The 27,367-nt window shown below is 39.2% G+C and overlaps 1 protein-coding gene across 10 annotated transcripts in view; it reads right to left on the minus strand.

The window, feature by feature from the left end:
• LPP (LIM domain containing preferred translocation partner in lipoma) overlaps positions 1 to 27,367 on the minus strand; it is a 759,650-nt gene that overhangs the window by 387,829 nt on the left and 344,454 nt on the right. For all 10 annotated transcript variants that reach the window (XM_061413171.1, XM_061413188.1, XM_061413215.1 and 7 more), the window contains one exon: positions 14,383 to 14,505. In XM_061413171.1, the coding sequence (XP_061269155.1) occupies positions 14,383 to 14,505 (123 nt within the window). The remainder of the gene's footprint in view (positions 1 to 14,382; positions 14,506 to 27,367) is intronic.

A 27,367-nucleotide genomic window follows, 5' to 3' on the forward strand; every position in this document is an offset into this window, starting at 1 on the left:
GGAAAATCCCATGGACAGAGGAGCCTGGTAGGCTACAGTCCATGGGGTCGCAAAGAGTCGGACACGACTGAGCAACTTCACTTCACCTTAGGTTGGTCATAGCTTTTCTTCCAAGAAGCAAACATCTTTTAAGTTCATGGCAACAATCACCATCTACATTAATTTTGGAGCCCAAGAAAACAAAGCCTGTCATTGTTTCCATTTTTTCCCCATCTATTTACCATGAAGTGATGGAACCGGATGCCATGATCTTCGTTTTTGGAATGTTGAGCTTTAAGTCAGCATTTTCTCTCTCCTCTTTCACGTTCATCAAGAGGCTCTTTAGTTCCTCTATGCTTTCTGCCATAAGGGTGGTGCCATGTGCATATATGAGGCTATGGATATTTCTCCTGGCAATCTTAATTTCAGCTTGTGCTTCATCCAGCCAGGCATTTCTCATGATGCATATAAGTTAAATAGGTAGGGTGACAAAATACAGCCTTGACGTACTCCTTTCCCAAGTTTGAACCAGTCTGTTGGTCATTAGTATATTTAAGGAATTGTGAAATGAATATCACTAATTGCTATTTGATCATTCCCAAAATAATTAGACTGTCCCCACAGGAGGTGGTGATTTAGTCTCAAAGTCATTTCTGACTCTTGCAACCCCGTGGACTGTAGCCCACCAGGCTCCACTGTCCGTTGGATTTCCCAATCTGGAAAGCAGAGTGGGCTGAAGTTGGCCCCAGTCCAGCATGCCTGTAATTTGGGAACCAGGTGTGAAGCATTTTTGTTCCATCTTGTTCCCCAGCATCTACAGAAGCCTCACGCACCTCACTTGAGGCAGCAGCACTCTGTAGGAAACAGATGTACAGGCAGAGGTGGAAGGAAGTGTCACAGCTGGGTTACGGATTTTACAAAACAAAAAAACACACCTCATCCATGCACAAGTGAGAGCTGGGCTTGGGAGATAGGGGAAAGAGTACTTCACAGCCTCAGTATAAGGTGGGACTCCCAAGTGTACTAATTACTCTGATACTCATTTGTGGTTTTTAAAGATGCGTCTTCTTACTTTAAGGAAATGGTGCCCCACTCCAGTATTCTTGCCTGGAGAATCCCATGGACAGAAGAGCTTGGACGCCTCAGTCTATGGGGTCACAAAGAGTCCTTTGTGCGATTTCCTTCTCCAGGGTATCTTCCTTACCCAGGGATTGAACCCTTGGCTTCTGTACTGCAGAAGGCCTCCTGAAAATTGTAAAATGAATATCGCTTTCTCATTGCAGATTATTTCGATCATTCCCCAAAGACCTGCTGTTGCCATTTTTCCCCCTTCTCAGTCACTGGAGACCACTAAACTGTCTAAATCTATAGATCAGCCTAGTCATATAAATGGAATCATGTTACATGAAATCTTTGTGACTGGTTTCTTCATATAGCATAGTTTTCAAGATTTATATGTGTTTTGGCATGTATCAGTATTTCATTTTAATTTATGATTAAATAATATTTAACTGGATGGATATACTACACTTGTTTATTCATTCTTCAATTGATTGATGTTTAAATTGTTTCCACTTTCTGGCTATTATGAATAATGCTGCTATGCACATTCATTGACAGGCTTTTGTGTGGATAAATGTTTAATTCTCTTGGATATATATTTAGGAACAAAGTTGTTTGATCATATGATAACTTTAAGTCTAATCTTTTGAGGAACTGGTAGGCTTTTTCCAAAGTGGCTGTGCCACTTTACAACTAGCCAGCAATGTATGACAACTCCAATTTCACTACATCTTTTTTTTTATATGTTTCTGTCTTTTGTATTATAACCATCATAGTGTGGGTGATGTTGTATCTCATTGCAGTTTTGATTTATTTCCTGGATAACTAATAACATCTTTTCCTATGATATTAGCTTCCAGTATATCTTTGGAGAAATGTCTATCAAGATCATTTGTCCATTTTTAAATTAGATTATTTGTCTTCTTACTGATGTATAAGAGTCTTCATATAGTCTAGATAGAAATCTATCATATACATGATATCCAAGTGAATTCTCCCAGTCCATGGGTTGCTATTCACTTCCATGATAGTGTCATTTTAAGCACAAAAGTATTAAATTTTGAAAAGTCTAAGGAATTGGGTTTTTTTGTTTGTTTGTTTTGTTTTTTAAGCTATTAGTACTTTTGGTCTGGGCTTCCCCAGTGGCTCAGTGGTAAAGAATGCACCTGCCGGGCAGGAGATGCAGGTTCAATCCCTGGGTTGGAAAGGTCCCTTGGTGAAGGAAATGGCAATCTACTCCAGTACTTTTGCCTGGGAAATCCATGGACAGAGGAGCCTGGTGAGCTACAGTCCATAGGGTTGCAAAGAGTAGGACACGACTGAGCGACTGCGCACATGCACACACACACACACACACACACACACTGGTCATTTAGAAAATAAAACATCACTCTCTGTTGGGTGGCAGAGGGAGCCAAGAGGATTCCTTATTGCACTTCTAGCAGTATCTGAGAAATAACATTTTTCAGTATTTTCATATAAGTAGTATAATATCAAGATGATACAATCTCAAAACAGTCAAGACACTTATTAAAATAACTTGAGTAATGGGCTTACTTTGAGTAATGGGCTTACATGTCTGATGACTAGTACTTGAAGCTTTCTGAAACACATTTCTTAAACAAATATTCATCTCTTTAACTCACTTTAATTCTTATAGTTTAGTTATACCAGCAGAATGTTACTGTTATTGATCCATTGTTTATGATCTATATAAGCAATCTATTTAGAATTAAATGGTCGCTTTAAAATGTCTTAAGTTTACTTATTTTTAAGGATTTTCATAGACACATATAGACAGAAAGCTTGTTTCCATTTAAAAAGTACAAGTTAGTTAGGTTAAGACAATCAGTTTTAAAAATGGCTTACAATTGGCACACACATAATATTTCAAATATCAGGTCAGGAGGTATCAGAAATAATGCGGTAAAGGAAGGAGGAGATGAATCATTGAGGCTCAAACAAAAGAGTCATATGATAATTCTGCAGAATTTTTGCTATTTTTTTTCTGAAAAAAAGAAGCATACATTAGCTCATCAGTCAAGTAACTTTTTGTCTTCTATCATTGAATCTGAAGAACTTATCATATTGATCTTTGTATTAGGAAACACTGAGTAACATAATGGTCCTTTCTTTTTAGCAGTTACCTAGAGGATACAGAAAAGACCTTGATGTTTATTTTTATATCATCACAATAAGAAAAAAAAGAGTTATAGTAATGAATTATAATCCCAGAAAACATCATCTTTTCAACCAAGTGCATTGCCTTCAAGTGATACAAGGCAGTGCAGAGATAAAGCGAGAAATTTTAGCTGAATCAGTAGCTGCCGTTAAGTTGTCCATATGTACCTCACTTGCCTCAGCTGTACTATTTTTTACTGCTACAAATACCTGCTGTTACTTATGGAGAAATCAGAAAGCAGGTATAACTATGTCATGCACTAACTCAATGCCAATTCCAAAGTGGGGTTTCTAGCAGACTTCTAGAATGTGAATTCTTACATTCTTTTTGGATTTGCTGACAATATTTACTTATTTACTCAGCAAATATGAATTCATATGGCTCTTGTTTGCAGGAAATAAGAAGATAATCTTGCCTCAAGGGCTATATAGTCAGGTATTTAACACAATTATTTATCAGCTGCGTAAGCTTCAGGCATTGTATGTACACTTTTAGACCATCTATAAGGTATACTCTGTGAAGTAAAATTATTGGAAATTTAACTTTACATGTGAGCAATTTGTGATCCAGAGTAGCAAAACATAATCCAATTCTCTTCTGAGGTCTTGAACCCCAATACGATAGCATAGCAAGTTTGGGCTCAGGACCTCAGAGAGGCCAAATTCCCAGAGACAAATTCTAAAATTCACAAGTGGCCCCATGCGCACGTACGTGAAAAGTATACCTACTGGCTCAGCAGCAGTAAGTACCCAACTGGTATCTTTCATTTCAACAAATGTCCAGTTCACAGTTTTATGTAAACTGGAAATATGTATGTTCAAATAACAAAATATACCAAATTAAACTTTCATATCTGTAGTTAATGTATTCACTGAAAGATGACATGTGACGTTCCTGGTAATTCTTCCACAGTATGAAAGTAAGCTTAGCAGTTATCTTCCAACATGGTATTTTTGTGGAGAGGACAGACCAGTTACTCACCATGACAAATGGTGATATGTAGGATTAGTATTAACCACCTCCAATCTTCTGTTCAAAGAGACTACCTTTATCATCATTACGCTTATTTTAGCTACAAGGCATACAAAGGAAATGGGTGTTGAAACGCACAAAAATGTGACAATATCTTATCTGAGATTCGGCTCTTGCTCTTAAAACACAACGTTCCCATGCATTTGCCGTGGTAAAATCTAATCATCTTGAGTAAAAAACATAGACAAATTTGTATTCTGTTGTTTATTTGCTTTTAAATAAAAAAAAAGATAAAGGAATAAAGGGAACCATGGGATCTGAGACTAAGGCTACCACCAAAATAGATATTTAAACAGTGGGAGAGAAGGAAAGAAATAAGGAAAGCAGTCCTGACAAGAAAGCTCTTTAATTTTGCAAATGTGATGTGTGCTTCCGCATGGACATAGAGCTAATTATTTCCACTAAGATTGTGTTATAAAATGGAGAAGCTCAACAGGCAGCTTTGTGAGCTTCTTTTTAAACCAATGTCTAAATGGAGTGACTCAATGTAATGTAACACAATCATCTCTGAGCCAAGGTCTTGCAAACAAATCACAGCTAAAACCTACCCAAGGGACTGTGGCCAGGACACCAGAGAAGGCTTCCTCTTCCCCCCCTAGGCTCCAGTAGAGCTGGCTTCTCCTGGACACTTCAGAGCACAGCTGCCTTGCTTCCCTTCCTCCTATTTCACTGCTGAGACCTTACCCACATCACACACTCAGAGCACACTCTTACACTGGGGCAAGTCAAATGGGCATTTTGGGAAAGAAGTTTTGGAGAGGTGCAACCGGAGAAGGCAATGGCATCCCACTCCAGTACTCTTGCCTGTACAACCCCATGGACGGAGGAGCCTGGTGGGCTGCAGTCCATGGGGTCGCTAAGAGTCAGACATGACTGAGCGACTTCACTTTCATTTTTCACTTTCATGCATTGGAGAAGGAAATGGCAACCCACTCCAGTGTTCTTGCCTGGAGAATCCCAGGGACAGGGGAGCCTGGTGGGCTTCCATCTATGGGGTCGCACAGAGTCGGACACGACTGACGCGACTTAGCAGCAGCAGCAGCAGCAACCCAAGGAAGATCTTCAACATAAAGTTCCACGTGAAAATGTTACATTTTCTTGGCACTCAAAATTGAAAAGCTAACTTTATTATGCTTGTCACTTAAGACACAAATACAAACATCAGCTTCTTTAAAAGGAAGAGGTATAAATGTTATTGAGATGCAATTATATACAATCTAAAAATTAATTGCCTGTCATCAAAATCATGGCATGCAACTCTGAGTCAGCTAACCACTCCTCCACCCCCACCTCATTGTTACTTAACAGTTGAGGTTTCCTGGCAGGTACAGACTAATTCAAAATACCCCAGATCTACTAAATATGGGAACTCCAAAGAATTAGATCCTCTTTTCTTTTAAAATGGTATTTTGCCTCTATTACTTTAATGGACTCCATTTGGCAACTTACATATGAGGTTTCTACTATATTTCAACTTTGACCATAGCTTTCAAAGAAAGCTATTAGTAAGCAGACATTACAGATACATGGACAAATCAAAAAAAAATTTGTTTGTTTGTTTGTTTTGTTTTGTTTTAAGTGAATTTTGTTCTTATTATTTAGTTGCTAAGTCCTGTCTGACTCTTTGAGATCCCATGAACTGTAGCCCACCAGACTCCTCTATCCATGGGATTTCTCAGGCAAGAATACTGGTGTGGGTTGCCATTTCCTTCCAGAGGGGCTCTTTCCCACCCATGTCCCCTGCTTGGCAGGTTGATTTTTTAGCACTGAGCCACCTGGGAAGCCCAATCAAATCATGCTATGAATCTAACATTTTTCCCAAAGGAATACGAGAAGAGGAAAATGACACTATCCATACCTCTTCTCTTTTTCAACAGTATAAGACCCAGTTCCTATCTCCATTTCCAAGAAGCCAAACAAAGCAACACCCAAGTCTCATTCTGCAGCAATATTCTCCATCTTAGCACACAGTATCAGCATGTCACACGTCTCATCCTCCAGTAGCATACATGTTTAGGTTGCAACAAATAGTATGGAATATTAAAATTTTAATCATTAATTTCCCCTGCAGCTGCTCATGGCTTTTGCAAGCTAGAACAAGAAGCACAAGAGAATAGAAGATCCATGGCATAGAAGACTCCACCCTGATTACAGAACCAGCAAGCCCTTAGGCCACATGAATTACAAATAAAAAGCCTTCCATGCAACACAGACACACCTGAAATAATTTTTTAGGTTGCCTCATAAATTACTGCTCTATGAAAGGAATGCAGTGTGGGAGCACTGGGATTGAAACTCAAGATATGTTCATGTAACCAAACAGCAAGTATGTACTCAGTTTCCAAACAAACTAAGAAATTGTAATCATTTTAAAAGGTTTAAATAAGAAAGATAAATATATCATTGATGGAGTAGCAGCATTCAGGAAAGACAAACCGCAAACCTTCAAAGACCTGAAGTTACAAGCAAGCTCCCAACACAAGCTAACCATCTGAAAACAAAACAGGAAGGACTGGCAGTTCCCTGGCAGGCCAGTAGTTCAGTTTAATATGTTCAGTTGCTCAGTTGTGCCTGACTCTCTGCGACCCCAAAGACTGCAGCATGCCAGGCTTCCCTGTTCATCACCAATTCCCAGAGCTTGCTCAAACTCATGTCCACTGACTCAGCGATGCCATCCATGTGAAGTCAAGTGGACCTTAGGAAGCATCACTACAAACAAAGCTAGTGGAGGTAATGGAATTCCAGTTGAGCTATTTCAAATCCTGAAAGATGATGCTGTGAAAGTGCTGCACTCAATATGCCAGCAAATTTGGAAAACTCAGCACTGGCTGAGAAAAGGTCAGTTTTCATTTCAATCTCAAAGAAAGGCACTGCCAGAGAATGCTTAAACTACCGCACAATTGCATTCATCTCACACAATAGTAAAGCAATGCTTAAAATCCTTCAAGCCAGGCTTCAGCAATACGTGAACCGTGAACTTCCAGATGTTCAAGCTGGTTTTAGAGAGGGCAGAGGAACCAGAGGTCAAATTGCCAACATCCACTGGATCATCGAAAAAGCAAGAGAGTTCCAGAAAAACATCTATTTCTGCTTTATTGACTATGCCAAAGCCTTTGACTGTGTGGATCACAATAAACTGTGGAAAATTCTGAAAGAGATGGAAATACCAGACCACCTGACCTGCCTCTTGAGAAACCTGTGTGCAGGTCAGGAAGCAACAGTTAGAACTAGACATGGAGCAACAGACTGGTTCCAAATAGGAAAAGGAATACGTCAAGGCTGTATATTGTCACCCTGCTTATTTAACTATATGCAGAGTACATCATGAGAAGCGCTGGGCTGGAGGAAGTACAAGATGGAATCAAGATTGCTGGGGGAAATATCAATAACCTCAGATATGCAGATGACACCACCCTTATGGCAGAAAGTGAAGAAGAACTAAAAAGCCTCTTGATGAAAGTGAAAGAGGAGAGTGAAAAAGTTGGCTTAAAGCTCAACATTCAGGAAACTAAGATCATGGCATCTGGTCCTATCACTTCATGGCAAATAGATGGGGAAACAGTGGAAACAGTGGCTGACTTTATTTTTCTGGGCTCCAAAATCACTGCAGATGGTGACTGCAGCCATGAAATTAAAAGATGCTTACTCCTTGGAAGGAAAGTTATGACCAACTTAGACCGCATATTAAAAAGCAGAGACATTACTTTGTCAACAAAGGTCCATCTAGTCAAGGCTATGGTTTTTCCTGTGGTCATGTATGGATGTGAGAGTTGGACTATAAAGAAAGCTGAGCGCCAAAGAACTGATGATGTTGAACTGGGATGTTGGAGAAGACTCTTGAGAGTCCCTTGGACTGCAAGGAGATCCAACCAGTCCACCTAATGGAGATCAGTCCTGGGTGTTCATTAGAGGGACTGATACTGAAGCTGAAACTCCAATACTTTGGCCACCTGATGTGAAGAGCTGACTCATTTGAAAAGACCCTGATGCTGGGAAAGATTGAGGGCAGGAGGAGAAAGGGACGACAGAGGATGACATGGTTGGATGGCATCACCGACTTGATGGACAGGGGTTTGGGTGGACTCGGGGAGTTGGTGATGGACAGGGAAGCCTGGCGTGCTGAAGTTCATGGGGTCACAACGAGTTGGACACGACTGAGTGACTGAACTGAACTGAACTGATGCCATCCAACCATCTCATCCTCTGTTGTTCCCTTTTCCTCCTGCCCTCAGTCTTTCCCAGCATTAGGGTCTTTTCCAATGAGTCACTTCTTCACATCAGGTGGCCAAAGTATTGAAGCTTCAGCATCAGTCCTTCCAATGAATATTCAGGACTGATTTCCTTTAGGACTGACTGGTTTAATCTCCTTCTATAAAATTCTGTATACCTCAGAGCCAAAAACTAAAAATATAAAACAGAAGCAACACTGTAATAAATTCAATAGTCTTTAAAAATGGTTCACATCCAAAAAGAAAAAAAATGAAAAATGGGAAAGACTGAGTGGACCATTGCTCAAAGTCAATATCTTATTTCTTGGGACTAGAAAATATGGTTTCTCCGCAAAAGCGGAGAACTGTAGTTACCATGCCCATATTATAAATATAGAAAAGGAAGCTCAGACTGGTGGTATGGACAATTCACACAACTGGAGGTCTTTTCACAGAGGCGATCACAGGGAATTGAGAAGACAGTGCTCTTCTTATTGGCAAGCTTGGGAACCTAGGTTTTTTTTTTTTTAATATAAATTTATTTATTTTAATTGGAGGCTAATTACTTTACAATATTGTATTGGTTTTGCCATACATCAACATGAATCCACCACGGGTGTACACGTGTTTCCCATCCTGAACCCCCCTTCCACATACCTCCCAATACCATCCCTCTGGGTCATCCCAGTGCACCAGCCCTGAGCATCCTGTATCCTGTATTGAACCTGGACTAGTGATTCATTTCATATATGATATTATACATGTTTCAATGCCATTCTCCCAAAACATCCCACCCTTTCCCTCTCCCACAGAGTCCAAAAGACTGTTCTATACATCTGTCTCTTTTGCTGTCTTGCATAAAGGGTTATCATTACCATCTTTCTAAATTCCATATATATGTGTTAGTATACTGTATTGGTGTTTTTCTTTCTGGCTTACTTCACTCTGTATAATAGGCTGTCCAATCCTATCCTTATCCCTGGAATTGCTCCAAATGTTTTCATACTATCCTAAATGAAGACAGAGAAATTGTATTTGACCAATTTCAAAGAAACTTGATTCAAAAACACTAAATCTTTAATGACAATTAATATAAAATACCTGAAATATCCTCCGAGTTACCTAGGTACCAGTCCCTGCCCTACCAAACTCAGTGCAGGGAAGAAAGGTCAGCTTTGCACCAGGAATTAGAAAGCCAGCGATCTAGGCATGGTTTTGCCAAGAGAAGGGAAAGGAAATCATAAGTCCATGGATTTATCCTTTGTATTCTAAGAAACCAAGAGAATTTCAAGGTGACCCTATGTACACTTGCCAGGAGTCTAATCTGTGCTTTTACTAACAGCAGAATGCCAGATGGGTGGGGTCTATATTCATACTAATTAAAAATATATATATAATCATAAATATTCAATTTCCCTTTAAGTTATGTTGTATTTTGTTTACTCCTTCATGTTTCCAAGCCATGTTTTAGAGGAAGTGCCACAAAAGGGTGCCATTTTAGAATAGACTTATTGAAACACTAAAGGGAACCAGTATGTCCCTTGGTTGCTCTTAGTATCCACATGTAACCATTACCTCTTGGTTCAGGAAAAAGAAAAAACAAAAAAAAATCATTGATTCTACCTCTAATGAGCCTTACTGAGCAATATTACTTCCTCTCTCTAGACAAAAACTAGAGTTTGGCTAAAAGACCTCTAAACTGTGATACTCTAAGATCATACTGAGTCTGCAGTTCAACCCACAACCATCTCAGAACTTCTCACATCTGTTCTTCTAAAACTACTCCCTAACATATACTTTTTATCATGATTAGAAATTTTAGTACTAAATACTATGGTAGTTTAATCACATTACTCTGTGCAATGGCTGGCATAGATGTGTTAATAGATTTTAAAATCTTCTGTAAAAGTTCAAAAGGTGTTACCCCTAAACCCACTCTAACCAGAAATATCATTGCTACCCACCCCCCAAATTTCTCCTTTTACTGTAAGAGTCCTTAGGTATCAAGAAGGATATTTAGGTATTAAGTAAAGCATGGGATTCCATCTGCTGTTCCCTTTGTACTTCACACACCCCATGTCATAACTACTTTAGTCTTTCAAAAAGGCATTCATTCTCTTTCAACATCCCAAGACTAACGTATTTATATTATTCTCTCATTTGAATTCCATGCCCTTCCCAAATATGCAGCCAAAGGGACTCAAATTCTACCTGCTGAGGGTAGTCCTCCCTGACACTTCCCTAGAAAAATGTAAAATATAAAGTTGATATTCCTATTTTTGATTTCCCAACAATTTCAACATCCAGTGAGTCACACAATAACTTCAAGTAGCACATCCAACAAGCCCTTCTTTTGTGCCCCTCTGAACTGTTTATGCATTTGTCTCTTCTGTAAGACCAGAAATTCCTCTAAAGCAAGAAAATGTGGATTCTAACCTCTATATTTCCAATGCCTAACCCACAACGGGATCTCAATAAATGTTAGCTGAATGAATGAAAATGTGGAATGAAGCATACTTCCCAAATAAAAAATATGGATAAAAAAGTGAATAGAAATAAAGTTGGGAAATATGACAGTAGAAATTACTCCTTTGGTAAAAGGAAGAAAATGCCCCCATAAAATCTGTTTTCAGATATTTTCAGTTGTTAAGTAAATAGAGCAACTTTGGACCTCTTACTATACAAACATTCTACCTATGTGATCATTTTATCCTCTATCCATGAGTCAATGCAGCCTTGCAAAGGTGATTCAGGAAAGGTGGGTTCAGTAAAGCACACAACACATGATTGAATAATGAAAAATCACAGACCTACTAGCCTACTTTAAGTTGTCAGTGATTTAACAGGTTTTGCAATTAGCTTTGGATCAAAAATGGAAACATCAAAGTTGGCCATTAACAGTCCACATTTTGAGGACTGTTCAAGTACCTTTTAATTACAACACAACACAGTCTACTGCAAACACCATCTTCTCCTGGCACATATTTTTAATATTTTAAGTGTGTGATTATTGTTCTCACAGTATATAATTATGTTAACCAATAAATACTAACGTATCTAATTCAGTTCCACAAGAGTTAAGATAATTCAGAAGAATGAGCTGTTTCTCCCACTTAAGTTTTGCTTTCGTAAATTAGAATAAAGAAGTTAGAATGGATTGCTGTTTAACTTCTGAATGGAACAGAAACATGAAAAGTGGAAATCTCAACCTGTTCTACTTGAGTTATCATTAATAATTTTTTTAATTTTTAACTTTCATACAGTTTTTAAAGGTAACTTTCCATTTATAGTTATTACAAAATATTAGCTATATTTTCTGTGTTGTACAGCATATCCTTGAGCCTATCTTATAACCAATAGCTTGTACCTCTCACTCTAGAAAGATGCAAGAGGATGGGCCCAGGTCTCAGAAATGTTCTCCAGCTAGCCTTGCTTACTCCTGAGTTTCTGAATGTTGTTTGATGTTAAGCATGTTTCCAATTCCACCCCAGCAAATACTTCACGCCCACTTTACACAATGGCAAGGCCACTGACTTTGCCACTGCACTCATCCATTTTGTGCATAAATACATATATATGCCTTCTCTCTTTTTTAAATAGGATTTTTACTTAATCTTGTTTTTCCTCCTAAATTCTCATACCCTAATATATACTGGGGAGATTCAGATTAGAGGTTTTTCTTAACATAGCCTATATTCTTTAAGACTGTCTACACATGCCTCCAATTCACCTCTGCATTTTAATGGGTTTATTCAGCAGCCACATTTTGCTTGTGCAATCTCACTGTGCACACAAACTCATAATCACTGATATTTAAACAGTGCTTTACTGATTATAAAGTACTTTCACATCTTTTCACACTAGAGTGAAACACAGATATCTCAACTCTGAGACATAGATGCTTATGATGAGGAAACTAAGACTTCGTAGGTGAGTAGCTTGTCTGAGGACATATGACCACAATGTGAGCACAGCTGGACCTTGAAATTAGACCTGTGTTTGATTTTCAAGTTCTAGATCATACTGAGATTTTTCTCTGAATGTTTTTCTTTTTATGAAAAAGCCATACTCAAGAGACACTGATCAATCACATGAGAAACAGTGTCTTATTTCCTATGTTCCTTCTCCAGGATGAACTGTAGATTTTCTCTGCTTGGAAACCTTCAACTATCCCCCATTATTTATAAAATAAGCCAAAATCTTCATCTGGCACTCAAACATATCCATGGGCTGTGAGCAGGAGACCTTCTAGGCTTATAGTCCACTTGAAGCTTTCAATGACCTCGTCTGCAGCCACTAGGCAGCTTGCAGTTCTCTGAATGCAGCCTGAACCTTCCTTCAGGTTGCTCTCCCCTCTCGCCTCCAACATCACCACCCCTCCATCCCTCAGCAGAACATGCGAGTATTTGGAATTATCTTTTCAGATGTTGCCACCTTTAAAAGAATATCTCAGTCTTTTCCTTGCGCTTTGATATATCTGCCACTGTTGAACTTATTACGTGTTCCTGAAAGAGGACCATTTGGTCCTATTTTTCTTCCTTTTAACCAACCTCTTTCCTCCTTCTAATAGTTCCCCCAAAAGACCACAGCAGGTGCCACCTGTCTGCAGCTCAGCACGTGTTTATAGAAACAAAGTGCATTTTCACCACTGACAGGCCAAGTGAAGCCAACAGTGATGACAGCTAAGGAAGAACTAAGCACTAGCGTGTGCTGCCTGTGCCCCACGTAACTGACAGTCCCATGATATGTCTAGAAAAGGCAGCTGGAGCATGTCTAATGAGGAAAGCGCCTTACTCAGTACTGTGTTGAAATGACTGACAGCAGAGAAGCAGGACTGGTTTTTTATTTGTGAAAGGAATCACTGTGAATATTGGAGACGCTACTGGAGAACTGGAGGGCTGAAGGTCAAGCAAACATAACACAGTGACAACAGTTCCCATCCAAGGTCTGCACGAACAGTACACTGGCTGTCTTATGAGGGCTCAGAAGCTCTGAAATTGATTTACTATTACTTTCTCGAGACTGGAGGGAAGCAAGGAGTGACCACTAGCAGTGCAAGGTCAGCTTCCGAAATGCAGATAATAAATAAAGGTGAAGAAAAATAGCCACACTCTAAAGGAAGCCAGGGGATGCAAAGAACAACTAATAACAAGACACCACTTGCATTAGAAAAAAAAAATTGGAGGTTCAAGAGGGAGGGGACATATGTATGTCTACGGTTGATTCATGTTGATATTTGAAAGAAAACAACAAAATTCTGTAAAGCAATTATCCTTCAGTTAAAAAAATAGGTTAAAAAGAAAAATACATTAATTGCTGTACCAAATGCTAGTACAACTGGGGAGAAACTTATATATTCAAACTGTTGGTACTAATATAAGCTATTCAGTATCCATGGAAAGAAAAATAAGAAGTAGTCATAACCCCCAATGCAGAAATCCCACTCTAAAAATTCTGAGTCATGTAAATAGCTCCAAAGAAAATATACATGAACATGTCCTAGGCAGCATTACTTACAACAACTGAGAAAGGAAGGTGTCTCTATGTATTTGATGTAAGGAATTTCTTAGAAAAGATGTAGTTCTCACCCTGACTTTAACACAGCCATGCTAAACCATATCTCTGAAGATTCTACTAACATATAACAAAATATCCACCTAGGCAAAGCCAGAAAAGGAGCAGGGCAATGGCATAAGAAGATTTAACTTATAAATGGGTAGGATGCTGTGGTGCTGTTTTAGAGAAAATACTAATCAAATCAATTAAATAAATTTCTGTTGACAGACACGTTGATATTAAAAAGATAACTTAGACCATCGACCCTGAGAAAATCAAAAAAGAAAGAAGGGCTGTAAGAAGCAGCTTGTGCTTCAGGTAATTGCAGATTATCTGTGGCTAATATTCACAGCTAGCTCTTACCTGCGGGGGCCGAGGCTTGTAGGGGGAGCTGCATTCCAGGTCAGCCAAGATGCTAGTCAGTGAGTCAATCTCAGCATCCAGGCTGGAGCGTCTCTCCTCAAGGGTCTTGCCTCCAGGATTTCCCTGCGAGAAGTAACATATTTACATTAAAAGTGGAACTTTCCGGTTTCCATCCACTTCAGTCTGGGTTCAAATTTCTCAAGTACAAAGTGACTTTGTCTAAGCTTTTTACCATTTCATATATTTAGCTTTTATAAAGTTTTTGAGGTAGGCTGGAGTATTATCCCTCTTTGACAAATAAGACAACTGGAATATATGAGAAGATTTTCCCAAAGTCATACTCTTATTTAGAGGATATTTTCTTTGATGCACATGCAAGTTAAAGGAAGTAACTGCCTCCATACCTGCACTCAAGGAGTAGATCCAGCCAGAGAGGTGATACAAATTCTGTGTTCAGAAACCACAGTATAGCACTTCCCTGGTGCTGCAGTGGTTAAGAATCTGCCTGCCAATGCAGGGGACATGGGTTCAACCCCTGATCCAGGAAGATCCCACATGCCACAGGGCAACTAAGCCCATGGCCCACAAGCTTGCATGCCCATGCTCCGCAACAAGAGAGCCACTGCGGTGAGAAGCCTGAGCACCACTACAACAGTGAGCAGCCCCAGCTTGCCACAGCTGGAGAGTAGCCCCTCTCCACCTCAACAAGAGAATGCCTACTTGCAGCAACAAAGACCCAGCTCAGCCAAAAATTAAAAAAAAAAGAAAAGAAGCCACTGTATGAAAGGATGGGATTTTAGTTGAAGCAGGAAAAGGCAAGGAGAGACTTCAAGTCCAGGAAGAGGAATCAGTGAGGGATCAGTGGATTAGGTGTGTCTGTGTCAAAGAGAGATGGAAAGCCCGAAGAGATGTCCCTAAATGATGAACTAGAATAAGACTGCCCAGGGTGTAGCCAAAGGGCTGGAGAAGAAGCATGTGGCAGTGACCAGTGATTATGAAGCACAGGATCTATGAATTTCATGTCAGTGTTCCATGTTAGCAGGAGCACTGACTGCTGCTTGCATTTAGAATCCACGTGAAGTGAGCAGAGGGCAGTAACACCACCATAAGGGCCTGCACAGGAAGTGGGAACAGGCTTGGGAAAAACAAGAAGTTTGCCTAGAGTTTAAGGCAAGGAAATAAAGAGTGAAAGAGACTGAAAGTGAAGTCGCTCAGTCATGTCCGACTCTTTGCGACCCCCATGGACTGTAGCCTGCACCAGACTTTGTCCATGGGATTTTCCAGGCAAGAGTACTGGAGTGGGTTGCCATTTCCTTCTCCAGGGGATCTTCCTGACCCAGGGATCAAACCCAGGTCTCAGGGATCGAACCCAGGTCTTCCACCTTGCAGGCAGGCTCTTTACCCTCTGAGCCACCAGGGAAGATAAAAGAGTGAAATACAAAGGAAATAAAAGGGTAGTCCTAGGATTTGGAAACAGGGTGACCTGAAATAATCTTTTAAGATAACAATGTAATAATGATCATAGACATGTGATGGGAATGTCTCTTAAGATTCCATCGAGAAATCAAAGTGAATGTGTAGTAAGGCCCATTAGGAATGAAATAATGAGAAGTTAGTGTAATTGAATCAACTCTACAGAACTTGTCTAAGGAAGTTAAATATCAGTATAGTGTCTTGAAGTGTTTAGAAGAAAAAGCCAAGAAACCAGAGTATCCTCAGCAACAACAAAAATTAGGGTGCCCTGACAAGATAGGGTTTAAATCTTATAATTATCTAAGTAAATTTATCTTTATGAATCTGATACAATGACAGCACAATGGTATTTCCTATTAAGACCACTGTTTTCCTTTCTCCTAGTAGCTTGCTCCCCAAACCACCTTTCCTGAGTCCTTAAACTTATTTAATTCTCTGCATAAAACAGCTCAAATGAGATCTAGTATATTAGTCAGTTTCTTGTGATTTTAGCCAGCAAGAGTTAATCTTTCAGAACCTAATCTATCTGTTTAGATCAGATCTATCTCCATATGTTTATGTCATCTTTGATTTCCTTCATTAGTGTCTTATAATTTTCTGTGTACAGTACTTTTTTTTTTAAAGCAGTCATTCCATCTCTCTTAATTTATTCTTTTTTTTCTTTTCTTTTGATTTTTATTTTATTTTTTAACATTACAATATTGTATTGGTTTTGCCATATATCAAAATGAATCCGCCACAGATATACATGTGTTCCCCATCCCGAACTCTCCTCCCTCCTCCTTCCCCATACCATCCCTCTGGGTCGTCCCAGTGCACCAGCCTCAAGCATCCAGTATCGTTCATTGAACCTGGACTGGCGACTCGTTTCATATATGATATTATACATGTTTCAATGCCATTCTCCCAAATCATCCCACCCTCTCACTCTCCCATAGAGTCCAAAAGACTGTTCTATACATCAGTGTCTCTTTTGCTGTCTCGTATACAGGGTTATTGTTACCATCTTTCTAAATTCCATATATATGGGTTAGTATACTGTATTGGTATTTTTCTTTCTGGCTTACTTCACTCTGTATAATAGGCTCCAGTTTCATCCACCTCATTAGAACTGATTCAAATGTATTCTTTTTAATGGCTGAGTTATACTCCATTGTGTATATGTACCACAGCTTTCTTATCCATTCATCTGCTGATGGACATCTAGGTTGCTTCCATGTCCTGGCTATTATAAACAGTGCTGTGATGAACATTGGGGTACATGTATCTCTTTCAATTCTGGTTTCCTCAGTGTGTATGCCCAGCAGTGGGATTGCTGGATCATAAGGCAGTTCTATTTCCAGTTTTTTAAGGAATCTCCACACTGTTCTCCATAGTGGCTGTACTAGTTTGCATTCCCACCAACAGTGTAAGAGGGTTTCCTTTTCTCCACACCCTCTCCAGCATTTATTGCTTGTAGACTTTTGGATCGCAGCCATTCTGACTCGTGTGAAATGGTACCTCATAGTGGTTTTGATTTGTATTTCTCTGATAATGAGTGATGTTGAGCATCTTTTCATGTGTTTGTTAGCCATCTGTATGTCTTCTTTGGAGAAATGTCTATTTAGTTCTTTGGCCCATTTTTTGATTGGGTCATTTATTTTTCTGGAATTGAGCTGTAGGAGTTGCTTGTATATTTTTGAGATTAGTTGTTTGTCAGTTGCTTCATTTGCTATTATTTTCTCCCATTCTGAAGGCTGCCTTTTCACCTTGCTTATAATTTCCTTTGTTGTGCAGAAGCTTTTTAAGTTTAATTAGGTCCCATTTGTTTATTTTTGCTTTTATTTCCAATCTTCTGGGAGGTGGATCATAGAAGATCCTGCTGTGATGTATGTCGGAGAGTGTTTTGCCTATGTTCTCCTCTAGGAGTTTTATGGTTTCTGGTCTTACATTTAGATCTTTAATCCATTTTGAGTTTATTTTTGTGTATGGTGTTAGAAAGTGCTCTAGTTTCAGTCTTTTACAAGTGGTTGACCAGTTTTCCCAGCACCACTTGTTAAAGAGATTGTCTTTAATCCATTGTATATTCTTGCCTCCTTTGTCAAAAATAAGGTGTCCATATGTGTGTGGATTTATCTCTGGGCTTTCTATTTTGTCCCATTGATCTATATTTCTGTTTTTGTGCCAGTACCATACTGTCTTGATGACTGTGGCTTTGTAGTAGAGCCTGAAGTCAGGCAGGTTGATTCCTCCAGTTCCATTCTTCTTTCTCAAGATCGCTTTGGCTATTCGAGGTTTTTTGTATTTCCATACAAATTGTGAAATTATTTGTTCTAGTATCCTTGAGTAAGTTTATTCCTAGATATTTTATTCTTTTGTTGCAATGGTGAATGGGATTGATTCTTTAATTTTTCTTTCTGATTTTTCACTGTTAGTATATAGAAATGCAAGTGATTTCTGTGTATTGATTTTATATACTGCAACTTTGCTAAATTCACTGACTAGCTCCAGTAATTCTCTGATACTATCTTTAGGGTTTTCTATGGACAGAATCATGTCATCTGCAAACAGTGAGAGCTTCACTTCTTTCCTGATCTGGATTCCTTTTATTTCTTTTTCTTCTCTAATGGCTGTAGCTAGGGCTTCCAGAACTATGTTGAATAATAGTGGTGGAAGTGGACACTCTTGTCTTGTTCCTGATCTTAGGGGGAATGCTTTCAGTTTTTCACCATTGAGAATAATGTTAGACATAGGCTTATCATATATGGCCTTTACTACGTTGAGGTAGATTCCTTCTATGCCCATTTTTTAAAAAGTTTCAATCAAAAATCGGTGCTGAATTTTGTAAAAGCCTTTTTCTGCATCTATTGAGATTATCATATGGTTTTTATCTTTCAATTTGTTAATATGGTGTATCACATTGACTGATTTGCATATATTGAAGAATCCTTGCATCCCTGGAATAAACCCAAGTTGATCATGGCGTATGAGCTTTTTGATGCATTGCTGAATTCTGTTTGCTAAAATTTTGCTGAGGATTTTTGCATCTATGTTCATCAGTGATACTGGCCTATAGTTTTCTTTTTTTGTGTCATCTTTGTCTGGTTTTGGTATCAGGTGATAGTGGCCTCATAGTTTGGAACTGTTCCTTTCTCTGCAAATTTTTGAAAGAGTTCTAGAAGGATAGGCATTAGCTCTTCTCTAAATGTTTGATAGAATTTTCCTGCGAAGCCATCTGGTCCTGGGCTTTTGATTTTTGGAAGATTTTTGATCACAGCTCCAATTTCAGTGCTTGTTATTGGGTTGTTCATAATTTCTCTTTCTTCCTGGTTCACTTTTGGAAGGTTAAACTTTTCTAGAATCTGTCCATTTCTTTCAGGTTATCAATTTTATTGCCATATAGTTGTTCATAACAGTCTCTTATAATCCTTTGTATTTCTGCATTGTCTGTTGTAAACTCTCCTTTTTCATTTCTGATTTTGTTGATTTGATTCTTCTCTCTTTTTTTCTTGACAAGTCTGGCTAAAAGTTTGTCAATTTTATCTTCTCAAAGAGCCAGTTTTTAGTTTTTACTATTTTAGTTTTTTACTATTGTTTCTTTCATTTCTTTTTCATTTATTTCTGCTCTGCTGCTGCTGCTGCTGCTAAGTCGCTTCAGTCGTGTCCAACTCTGCGCGACCCCATAGACAGCGGCCCACCAGGCTCCCCCGTCCCTGGGATTCTCCAGGCAAGAACACTGGAGTGGGTTGCCATTTCCTTCTCCAATGCATGAAAGGGAAAAGTAAAAGTGAAGTGGCTCAGTCGTGTCCGACTCTTCGCGACCCCATGGTCTGCAGCCTACCAGGCTCCTCTGTCCATGGGATTTCCCAGGCAAGAGTACTGGAGTGGGGTGCCATTGCCTTCTCCAATTTCTGCTCTAATCTTTATGATTTCTTTCCTTCTACTAATTTTGGGGATTTTTGTCCTTTTTGCAGTTGTTTTAGGTGTAAAGTTAGGTTGTCTATTCCATGTTTTTCTTGTTTCTTGAGGTAGGACTCTATTGTTACTAAACTTTCCTCTTAGAACTGCTTTTGCTGCATCCCACATCACCCTTATGGCAGAAAGTGAAGAAGAACTAAAAAGCCTCTTGATGAAAGTGAAAGAGGACAGTGAAAAAGTTGGCTTAAAGCTCAACATTCAGAAAATGAAGATCATGGCATCTGGTCCCATCACTTCATGGGAAATAGATGAGGAAACAGTGGAAACAGTGTCAGACTTTATCTTTTTGGGCTCCAAAATCACTGCAGTTGGTGACTGCAGCCATGAAATTAAAAGATGCTTACTCCTTGGAAGGAAACTTATGACCAACCTAGATAGCATATTCAAAAGCAGAGACATTACTTTGCCAACAAAGGTCTGTCTAGTCAAGGCTATGGTTTTTCCAGTGGTCATGTATAGATGTGAGATTTGGATTGTGAAGAAAGCTGAGTGCTTAAGAATTGATGTTTTTGAACTGTGGTGTTGGAGAAGACTCTTGAGAGTCCCTTGGACTGCAAGGAGATCCAACCAGTCCATTCTGAAGGAGATCAGCCCTGGGATTTCTTTGGAGGGAATGATGCTGAAGCTGAAACTCCAGTACTTTGGCCACCTCATGCGTAGAGCTGACTCATTGGAAAAAACTGATGCTGGGAGGGATTGGGGGCAGGAGGAGAAGGGGACGACAGAGGATGAGATGGCTGGATGGCATCACTGACTCGATGGACGTGAGTCTGAGTGAACTCTGGGAGTTGGTGATGGACAGGGAGGCCTGGCGTGGTGTAATTCATGGGGTCACAAAGAGTCAGACACAACTGAGCAACTGAACTTAACTGAACTGAACTGATAGATTTTGAGTTGTTGTGTTTTCATTGTCATTTGTTTCTAGAAATTTCTTGATTTCCCTTTTGATTTCTTCAGTAACCTGTTGGTTATTTAGGAACATATTATTTAATCTCCATGTGTTTGTTTTTCTTACAGTTTTTTTTTTTCTTGTAATTGATATCTAGTCTCACAGGTTTGTGGTCAGAGAAGATGCTTGATATGATTTTAATTTTCTTAAATTTACTGAGGTTTGATTCATGACCCAAGATGTGATCTATCCTGGAGAATATTCCATGTGCACTTGATAAGAAGGTGTATGTATTCTTCTGCATTTGGATGGAATGTCCTGAAGATACCAATGACATCCATCTCATCCAATGTATCATTTAAGACATGTGTTTCCTTATTAATTTTCTGTTTTGATGATCTGTCCATTGGTGTGAATGGGATGCGAAAGTCTCCTACTATTATTGTGTTACTGTCAATTTCTCCTTTTATGTCTGTTAATGTTTATCGTATGTATTGAGGTGCTCCAATGTAGGGTCCATAGATATTTACAATTGTTATGTCTTCCTCTTGGATTGAGCCTTTGATCATTATGCAGTGTCCTTCCTTATCTCTTACAATCTTCTTTATTTTAAGGTCTATTTTGTCTGATATGAGGATTGCTACTCCAGCTTTCTTTTGCTTCCCATTTGCATGGAATATATTTTTCCATCCTCTCACTTTCAGTCTATATGTGTCTTTAGGTCTGAAGTGAGTTTCTTATAGACAGCATATATATGGGTCTTGTCTGCCAGTCAATGTCTTTTTGTTGGAGCATTTAATCCATTTATATTTAAAGTAATTATTGATATACATGTTCCTATTGCCATTTTCTTAATTGTTTGGGATTGATTTTGTAGATCTTTTTCTTTTTTTGTATTTTTTGACTATATAAGTCCCTTTCAGACATGACTGAGTGACTTACAACAACAACAACATTTGTTTTAAAGCTGGTTTGGTGGTACTGAATTCTTTTAACTTTTGCTTTTCTGAAAAGCTTTTTATTTCTCCATCAATTTTGAATGAGATCCTTGCTAGGTACAGTAATATAGGTTGTAGATTTTTTCCCTTTCAGAATTTTAAATGTATCCTGCCATTCCCTTCTGGCCTGCAGAGTTTCTGCTGAAAGATCAGCTGTTAAATATATGGGATTTCCCTTGTTATGCTACTTGTTGCTTTACCCTTGCTGCTTTTGATATTCTTTCTTTGTGTTTAGTCTTTGTTAGTTTGATTAGTATGTGTCTGGGCATGTATCTCCTTGGGTTTATCCTGTATGGGACTCTTTGCACCTCTTGGACTTGATTGACTATTTCCTTTTCCATCATTGGGAAATTTTCAACTATAATCTCCTCAAAAATTTTCTCATACCAACTATGGGTACTTTTTAATCAGAAAATCTAAAACAATCTTTTAATCATCTTCTCATTCTGAATATATTTGTATGATCCCTCTGAAAGTTGTGTTAGTTGCTCAGTTATGAGTAACTCACTGTGACCCCATGGACTGTAACCACTGTCCATGGAATTATCCAGACAAGAATTCTGGAGTGGGTAACCATTCCCTTCTCCAGGGGATCTTCCAAATCCAGGGATTGAACTTGGGTCTCCTGCATTATAGGCAGATTCTTTACCATCTGAGCCATCAGGGAAGCCCCATGACCCCTCTCTGGCATTCTATCCCTTCAATCTGTTTTGTTTATATTTCTCATAATATCTATCACCATCTAACATTAACTTTTATGCATGTTTGACTTCTGCTTTCCCAGACAGCTAAATAGGTAACAAATCTGCTTGCAATGCAAGAGACACAGGAGATGTGGGATTGATCCCTGGGTCAAGGAAATTCCCTGGGAAAGGAAATGGCAACCCACTTCAGTATTCTTGCCTGAAAGCTCCCATGGGCAGAGGGAACTGGTGGGTTACAGTCCAAAGGGTCACAAAGAGTCTATCGTCAGTCTCCCCAGGAGACTGACTTCATGAGGACATGGAATTTGTCTGTTTCCCTCCTCGTGACTTCTCCAGAATCTTGCTCAGAGTCTGATCCATGTACATGTTCAATAAATAATTGGAGTAAATCAATGAATAAGTAATGGCAGACTCTGCCATAGGTCCAGCCAGTAACTTTTCCTGTATCAGTATCTTTTGAGTCAAATCAGCTAGATGCACAGCAGGATCAATGAATATGAAAGGAAACAAAAGGTTCAGGATGACTGTATATACACACCTGTGTGTGTTTGTGTTTTTCACATCTTAGGACCCAGACTGGAACGTCCTTCTTGTGAAAATTGAGAGACTTTCCTTAGTCCCCTTGCCATAGCCAGAAATGGGCAAACACTGTAATGACAGGTTGTTTATCTTTTCTCAGTATCTGAATCTCCAGTGTGACCAAATTCTCTAAGGCCAGTGCACCTCTGTCCTAGGACCAGATGTTTTCAAGGAGTGAATCCCTCTATCAGAGGTGATCTCATCTTCACCCCATTGAGTAACTATGGAATACTGTAGTATTATTAGGACACCAGTCTCTTAAAATTTAAAATTCATGTGAACATCCTGGCAATGGATTCTGGTACAAGTAAAGGTAGGACATTACTGTTATGGAAGGCAACTGAGAACTGTGTGAACCTGATTCTCTTATATGCAGCTAAAAAACAGTATTATTAACATGAAATTCGATCACTGTATTTCCATAAACTCATGGACAGCACAAAATATTGATATGGGTGGTGGGTTGGAGTCTAGTTAAATTCTGCCTTGGGCCACAGTATCCTCATCTATAAAACTAGGAGAAGATCACCTGTCTGACCTAAGCCAGAGGGACGTTACAAGACTCAGATAAGAAAATGGATGGGAAAAACACTCTTTAAATTGTAAAGTGCTATAATTATAATTATTTTTCTTAAATAGCAATAATTATAGCAACCAGTAACCATAAATTAATATGAATAATATAGTTATTGCCAATTATTCTTCTTCTTAAAGGAAGCATCATTCATTAAGTATTCCCTTGGGGTATCAGCAAAGAGACAGGACTTAATCAGGTCTTCAGCATCTGTACTTTACTGTAGCAGATGGCAACTGCCCACACCTTAAGCACTGGATACCATGGAGTCTCAAAAGTTACAGAATTATTCTGAGCAATGCAATGAAGTGAGTAATTATAGTGCCCAACCAGCCTGAGCACGTAAGATTCGTCCTCTCTTCCCTCTGAATTGGGACTACTCCCCATTGTCAGTTTCTCATTTCTCATGACACCACAGAACACTACCCAGACTAAAGCTGTGAGATTTTTCACCTAAGACTCCCCTTGCTGCCCCACCTGGCCTTCTGATAAGAGCTCTGTTCCTATATTTCAATTCCCATAACGGACTAGGATAGGCTTCTTTCTCATTGCCAACTCTCTACTTAATGTCTCAGTTCAAAGAACGGAAGTCCTGCACAAGTCCCACCACCAGTCCTGGTCGTGGTGCTTCATCTACCACCACAGCACCCTTTAGACCTGGAAACTGCTTCATTACTCTCAACATTTAACACCACACACTAGGACACAGTTCTATAACCAGCTAATGGAATCCTACTCACTTACCTGCATGTCTTCTCCTTAACTCCCTGTCACTGTAGCCTTACCAGTCACCTGATGGTTGAATGACCTGCCTGAAGCCAAGTAACAATAAAGAGGAGTCTCCTGCCTCTTTGCCTAATGCTTTTTCTAGATACCACAAGGCCACCTATAAAGTGGTCACTTTAATAATAATGATTCTTACATTCTTCAACAACAGAGAGATTCCATTGTCTTAGGCCAGGTTTTGCCAAAAACAAAGCTTGAGACAAAATTGGTTTTGGGAATCAATCGCCCCTCCAAAAAAACAGTCCTGAATGACTGAATAATTTAAGAAAGAAAGGAGGAAAAGTCATTTCAAAGGTGCATAATTGAACTGGTCACCAATATGGACAACTAGGGCTCCATTCTCCTGGGAGCACTCTAAGGAGTTCCATGAAATAAGCCTCAGATTTTCCCTCCTAGAGAATGAAATATTTACCCTCTGACTCTAGTTCTCCACTGGGTTACAATCATCTCAGTTCAGTTCAGTTCAGTCGCTCAGTCGTGTCCGACTCTTTGCGACCCCATGAATCGCAGCACGCCAGGCCTCCCTGTCCATAACCAACTTCCAGAGTTCACTCAGACTCACATCCATCGAGTCAGTGATGCCATCCAGCCATCTCATCCTCTGTCGTCCCCTTCTCCTCCTGCCCCCAATCCCTTCCAGCATCAGAGTCTTTTCCAATGAGTCAACCCTTGGCATGAGGTGGCCAAAGTACTGGAGTTTCAGCTTTAGCATCATCCCTTCCAAAGAAATCCCAGGGCTGATCTCCTTCAGAATGGACTGGTTGGATCTCCTTGCAGTTCAAGGGACTCTCAAGAGTCTTCTCCAACACCACAGTTCAAAAGCATCAATTCTTCGGCACTTCAGCCTTCTTCACAGTCCAACTCTCACATCCATACATGACCACAGGAAAAACCATAGCCTTGACTACACGGACCTTTGTTGGCAAAGTAATGTCTCTGCTTTTCAATATGCTGTCTAGGTTGGTCATAACTTTCCTTCCAAGGAGTAAGCTTCTTTTAATTTCATGGCTGCAGTCACCATCTGCAGTGATCTTGAAGCCGAGAAAAATGAAGTCTGACACTGTTTCCACTGTTTCCCCATCTATTTCCCATGAAGTGATGGGACCAGATGCCATGATCTTCATTTTCTGAATGTTGAGCTTTAAGCCAACTTTTTGACTCTCCACTTTCACTTTCATCAAGAGGCTTTTTAGTTCCTCTTCACTTTCTGCCATAAGGGTGGTGTCATCTGCATATCATCTAGAGGGTTATAAACTCGCTCCTCCCTGTCCAAAGAAGTACACTGATATAAGGAAAGTCCCAGGACAGAAAGTGAGAGAAAGGTTTTGCAGCTGAGGCAAGGGATTGCCAGGTTATACGTATGAAGAGGTGGTAGTTGGCCTCTGAAGACAGGATGAGAGGAGGAGAGATAGAGTACAATGACTATGACTTTTTATTAACAGCTATAAAACTCACATGAACAAGCCATTTATTAGATATTATTTTCTGTAAGACACTTAACTTCATTAATTCAACAAATATGTATATGATATTAATAAAAGCTCACCAAATCACAATAGGGGCTTATTATAATTGAGAAAATCATAATTCTTAGTTTCAAGTAGAACTACAAGGTGATGACTCTCTCACTATAAGTACACAGAAATAGTTTTTAATATAGAGTCCAGAACCAAAATGCATAGCATGTGAAGCCGTAGGGGTCACTACACTACAGGTGACAGATAAAGAAGAACCAGCAGCTGAGTCATGAAAGAGCTTTCATTTATATTTATTTATATACTTACTCTTTATATACAACTGTTTTTATTAAAAAAAATAACTCACAGAAAAGTTGAACAAGTAGTAACATGAACTCCATACACACAGCCTTTATCTAGATACCCAAATTCAACAGTGGCCAATATTTTGCCTCTCTCTCTCCAATAACAAATATAGCTGCTTGCGTATTATTGTAGTTTAACTCTTTGAAAGAAGGTACAGAAACTTCCCTTCCATTTACTTTAGCTTAACATGTCCGAAGAACTAATTTTTCAATACCATTCTCAGACCCACATTTCATCAGAAGTCCCACTAGGTCCTTTTATTGATTGTTGTTCATTGCCATCCAGAACCTAATCAAAGATCATACATTTAAGTGATGTGTCTTTTTATTCTCTTTTAATTTAGAACAGGTCCAAAGCTTATGCTTGTCTTTCATGAAACTGATTTTGCGTAAAGAATTCCAGCCAGGCGACTTGTAAAAAGTTGATCAATCTGGCTTTGTCTGATGATCAGATTCAGATTACACAAGTTTGTCGGGAATACTCTGTGTATGATGCTATACCCTTCCATTGCATTACATCAGGAAGTTCATGATGCCATTTGGCCATTTGGTGATGACAAGTTTGACGACTTGGTTAAGGTACTGTCCACCAGATTTCTTCACTGCAAAAGTGCCTTCTTCCCTTTTAAATCAAAATATGATCCGTGAAGTGACATTTTGAGACTCTGCTAATATTCTGCTCATCATAAACCTTTTATCCAAGGATTTTAGCATCCACAGACGATCCTTGCCTCAATGGATTACTGCATTAGTATCTGCACAGTGGTGAAAGTATCCATTATCAGTGAACAAAAATAAATGGATTCTGCTCAGCATAATAACAATTTATTTGGTAAGTATTCATTTCTTTTTTGAGGTAGGGAGCAGGACTAACTATAAGGTCCCCTGCTATTTAAGGAAAAAGAAAAAAAAACCTCAGGAACGTAATGATCAAATCAACATTATTAAAGAGAGAGTTCTCTTTCAGGCTGTTAAGAAGAACAAAGGATCAGGGAATAGTCTAGTTGATTAAGAACTGCTCTCTGCCCTAGGAAGTTTACATCCTAGAATTAGAGTTAATAGACAGTGTCACACTCAAACATGCATGAGCTGACCTAATCCTCAACAACCTCCAGAATCTCTGACATAGCCAAACAATCACACTGACACATCACAGAAAGGGGATCTGAGGAGTCAAGATCTGCATGTGACTGCTCAAAAGAA

The sequence above is a fragment of the Bos javanicus genome, chromosome 1, assembly GCF_032452875.1.
Source record: "Bos javanicus breed banteng chromosome 1, ARS-OSU_banteng_1.0, whole genome shotgun sequence".
Taxonomy (NCBI): domain Eukaryota; kingdom Metazoa; phylum Chordata; class Mammalia; order Artiodactyla; family Bovidae; genus Bos; species Bos javanicus.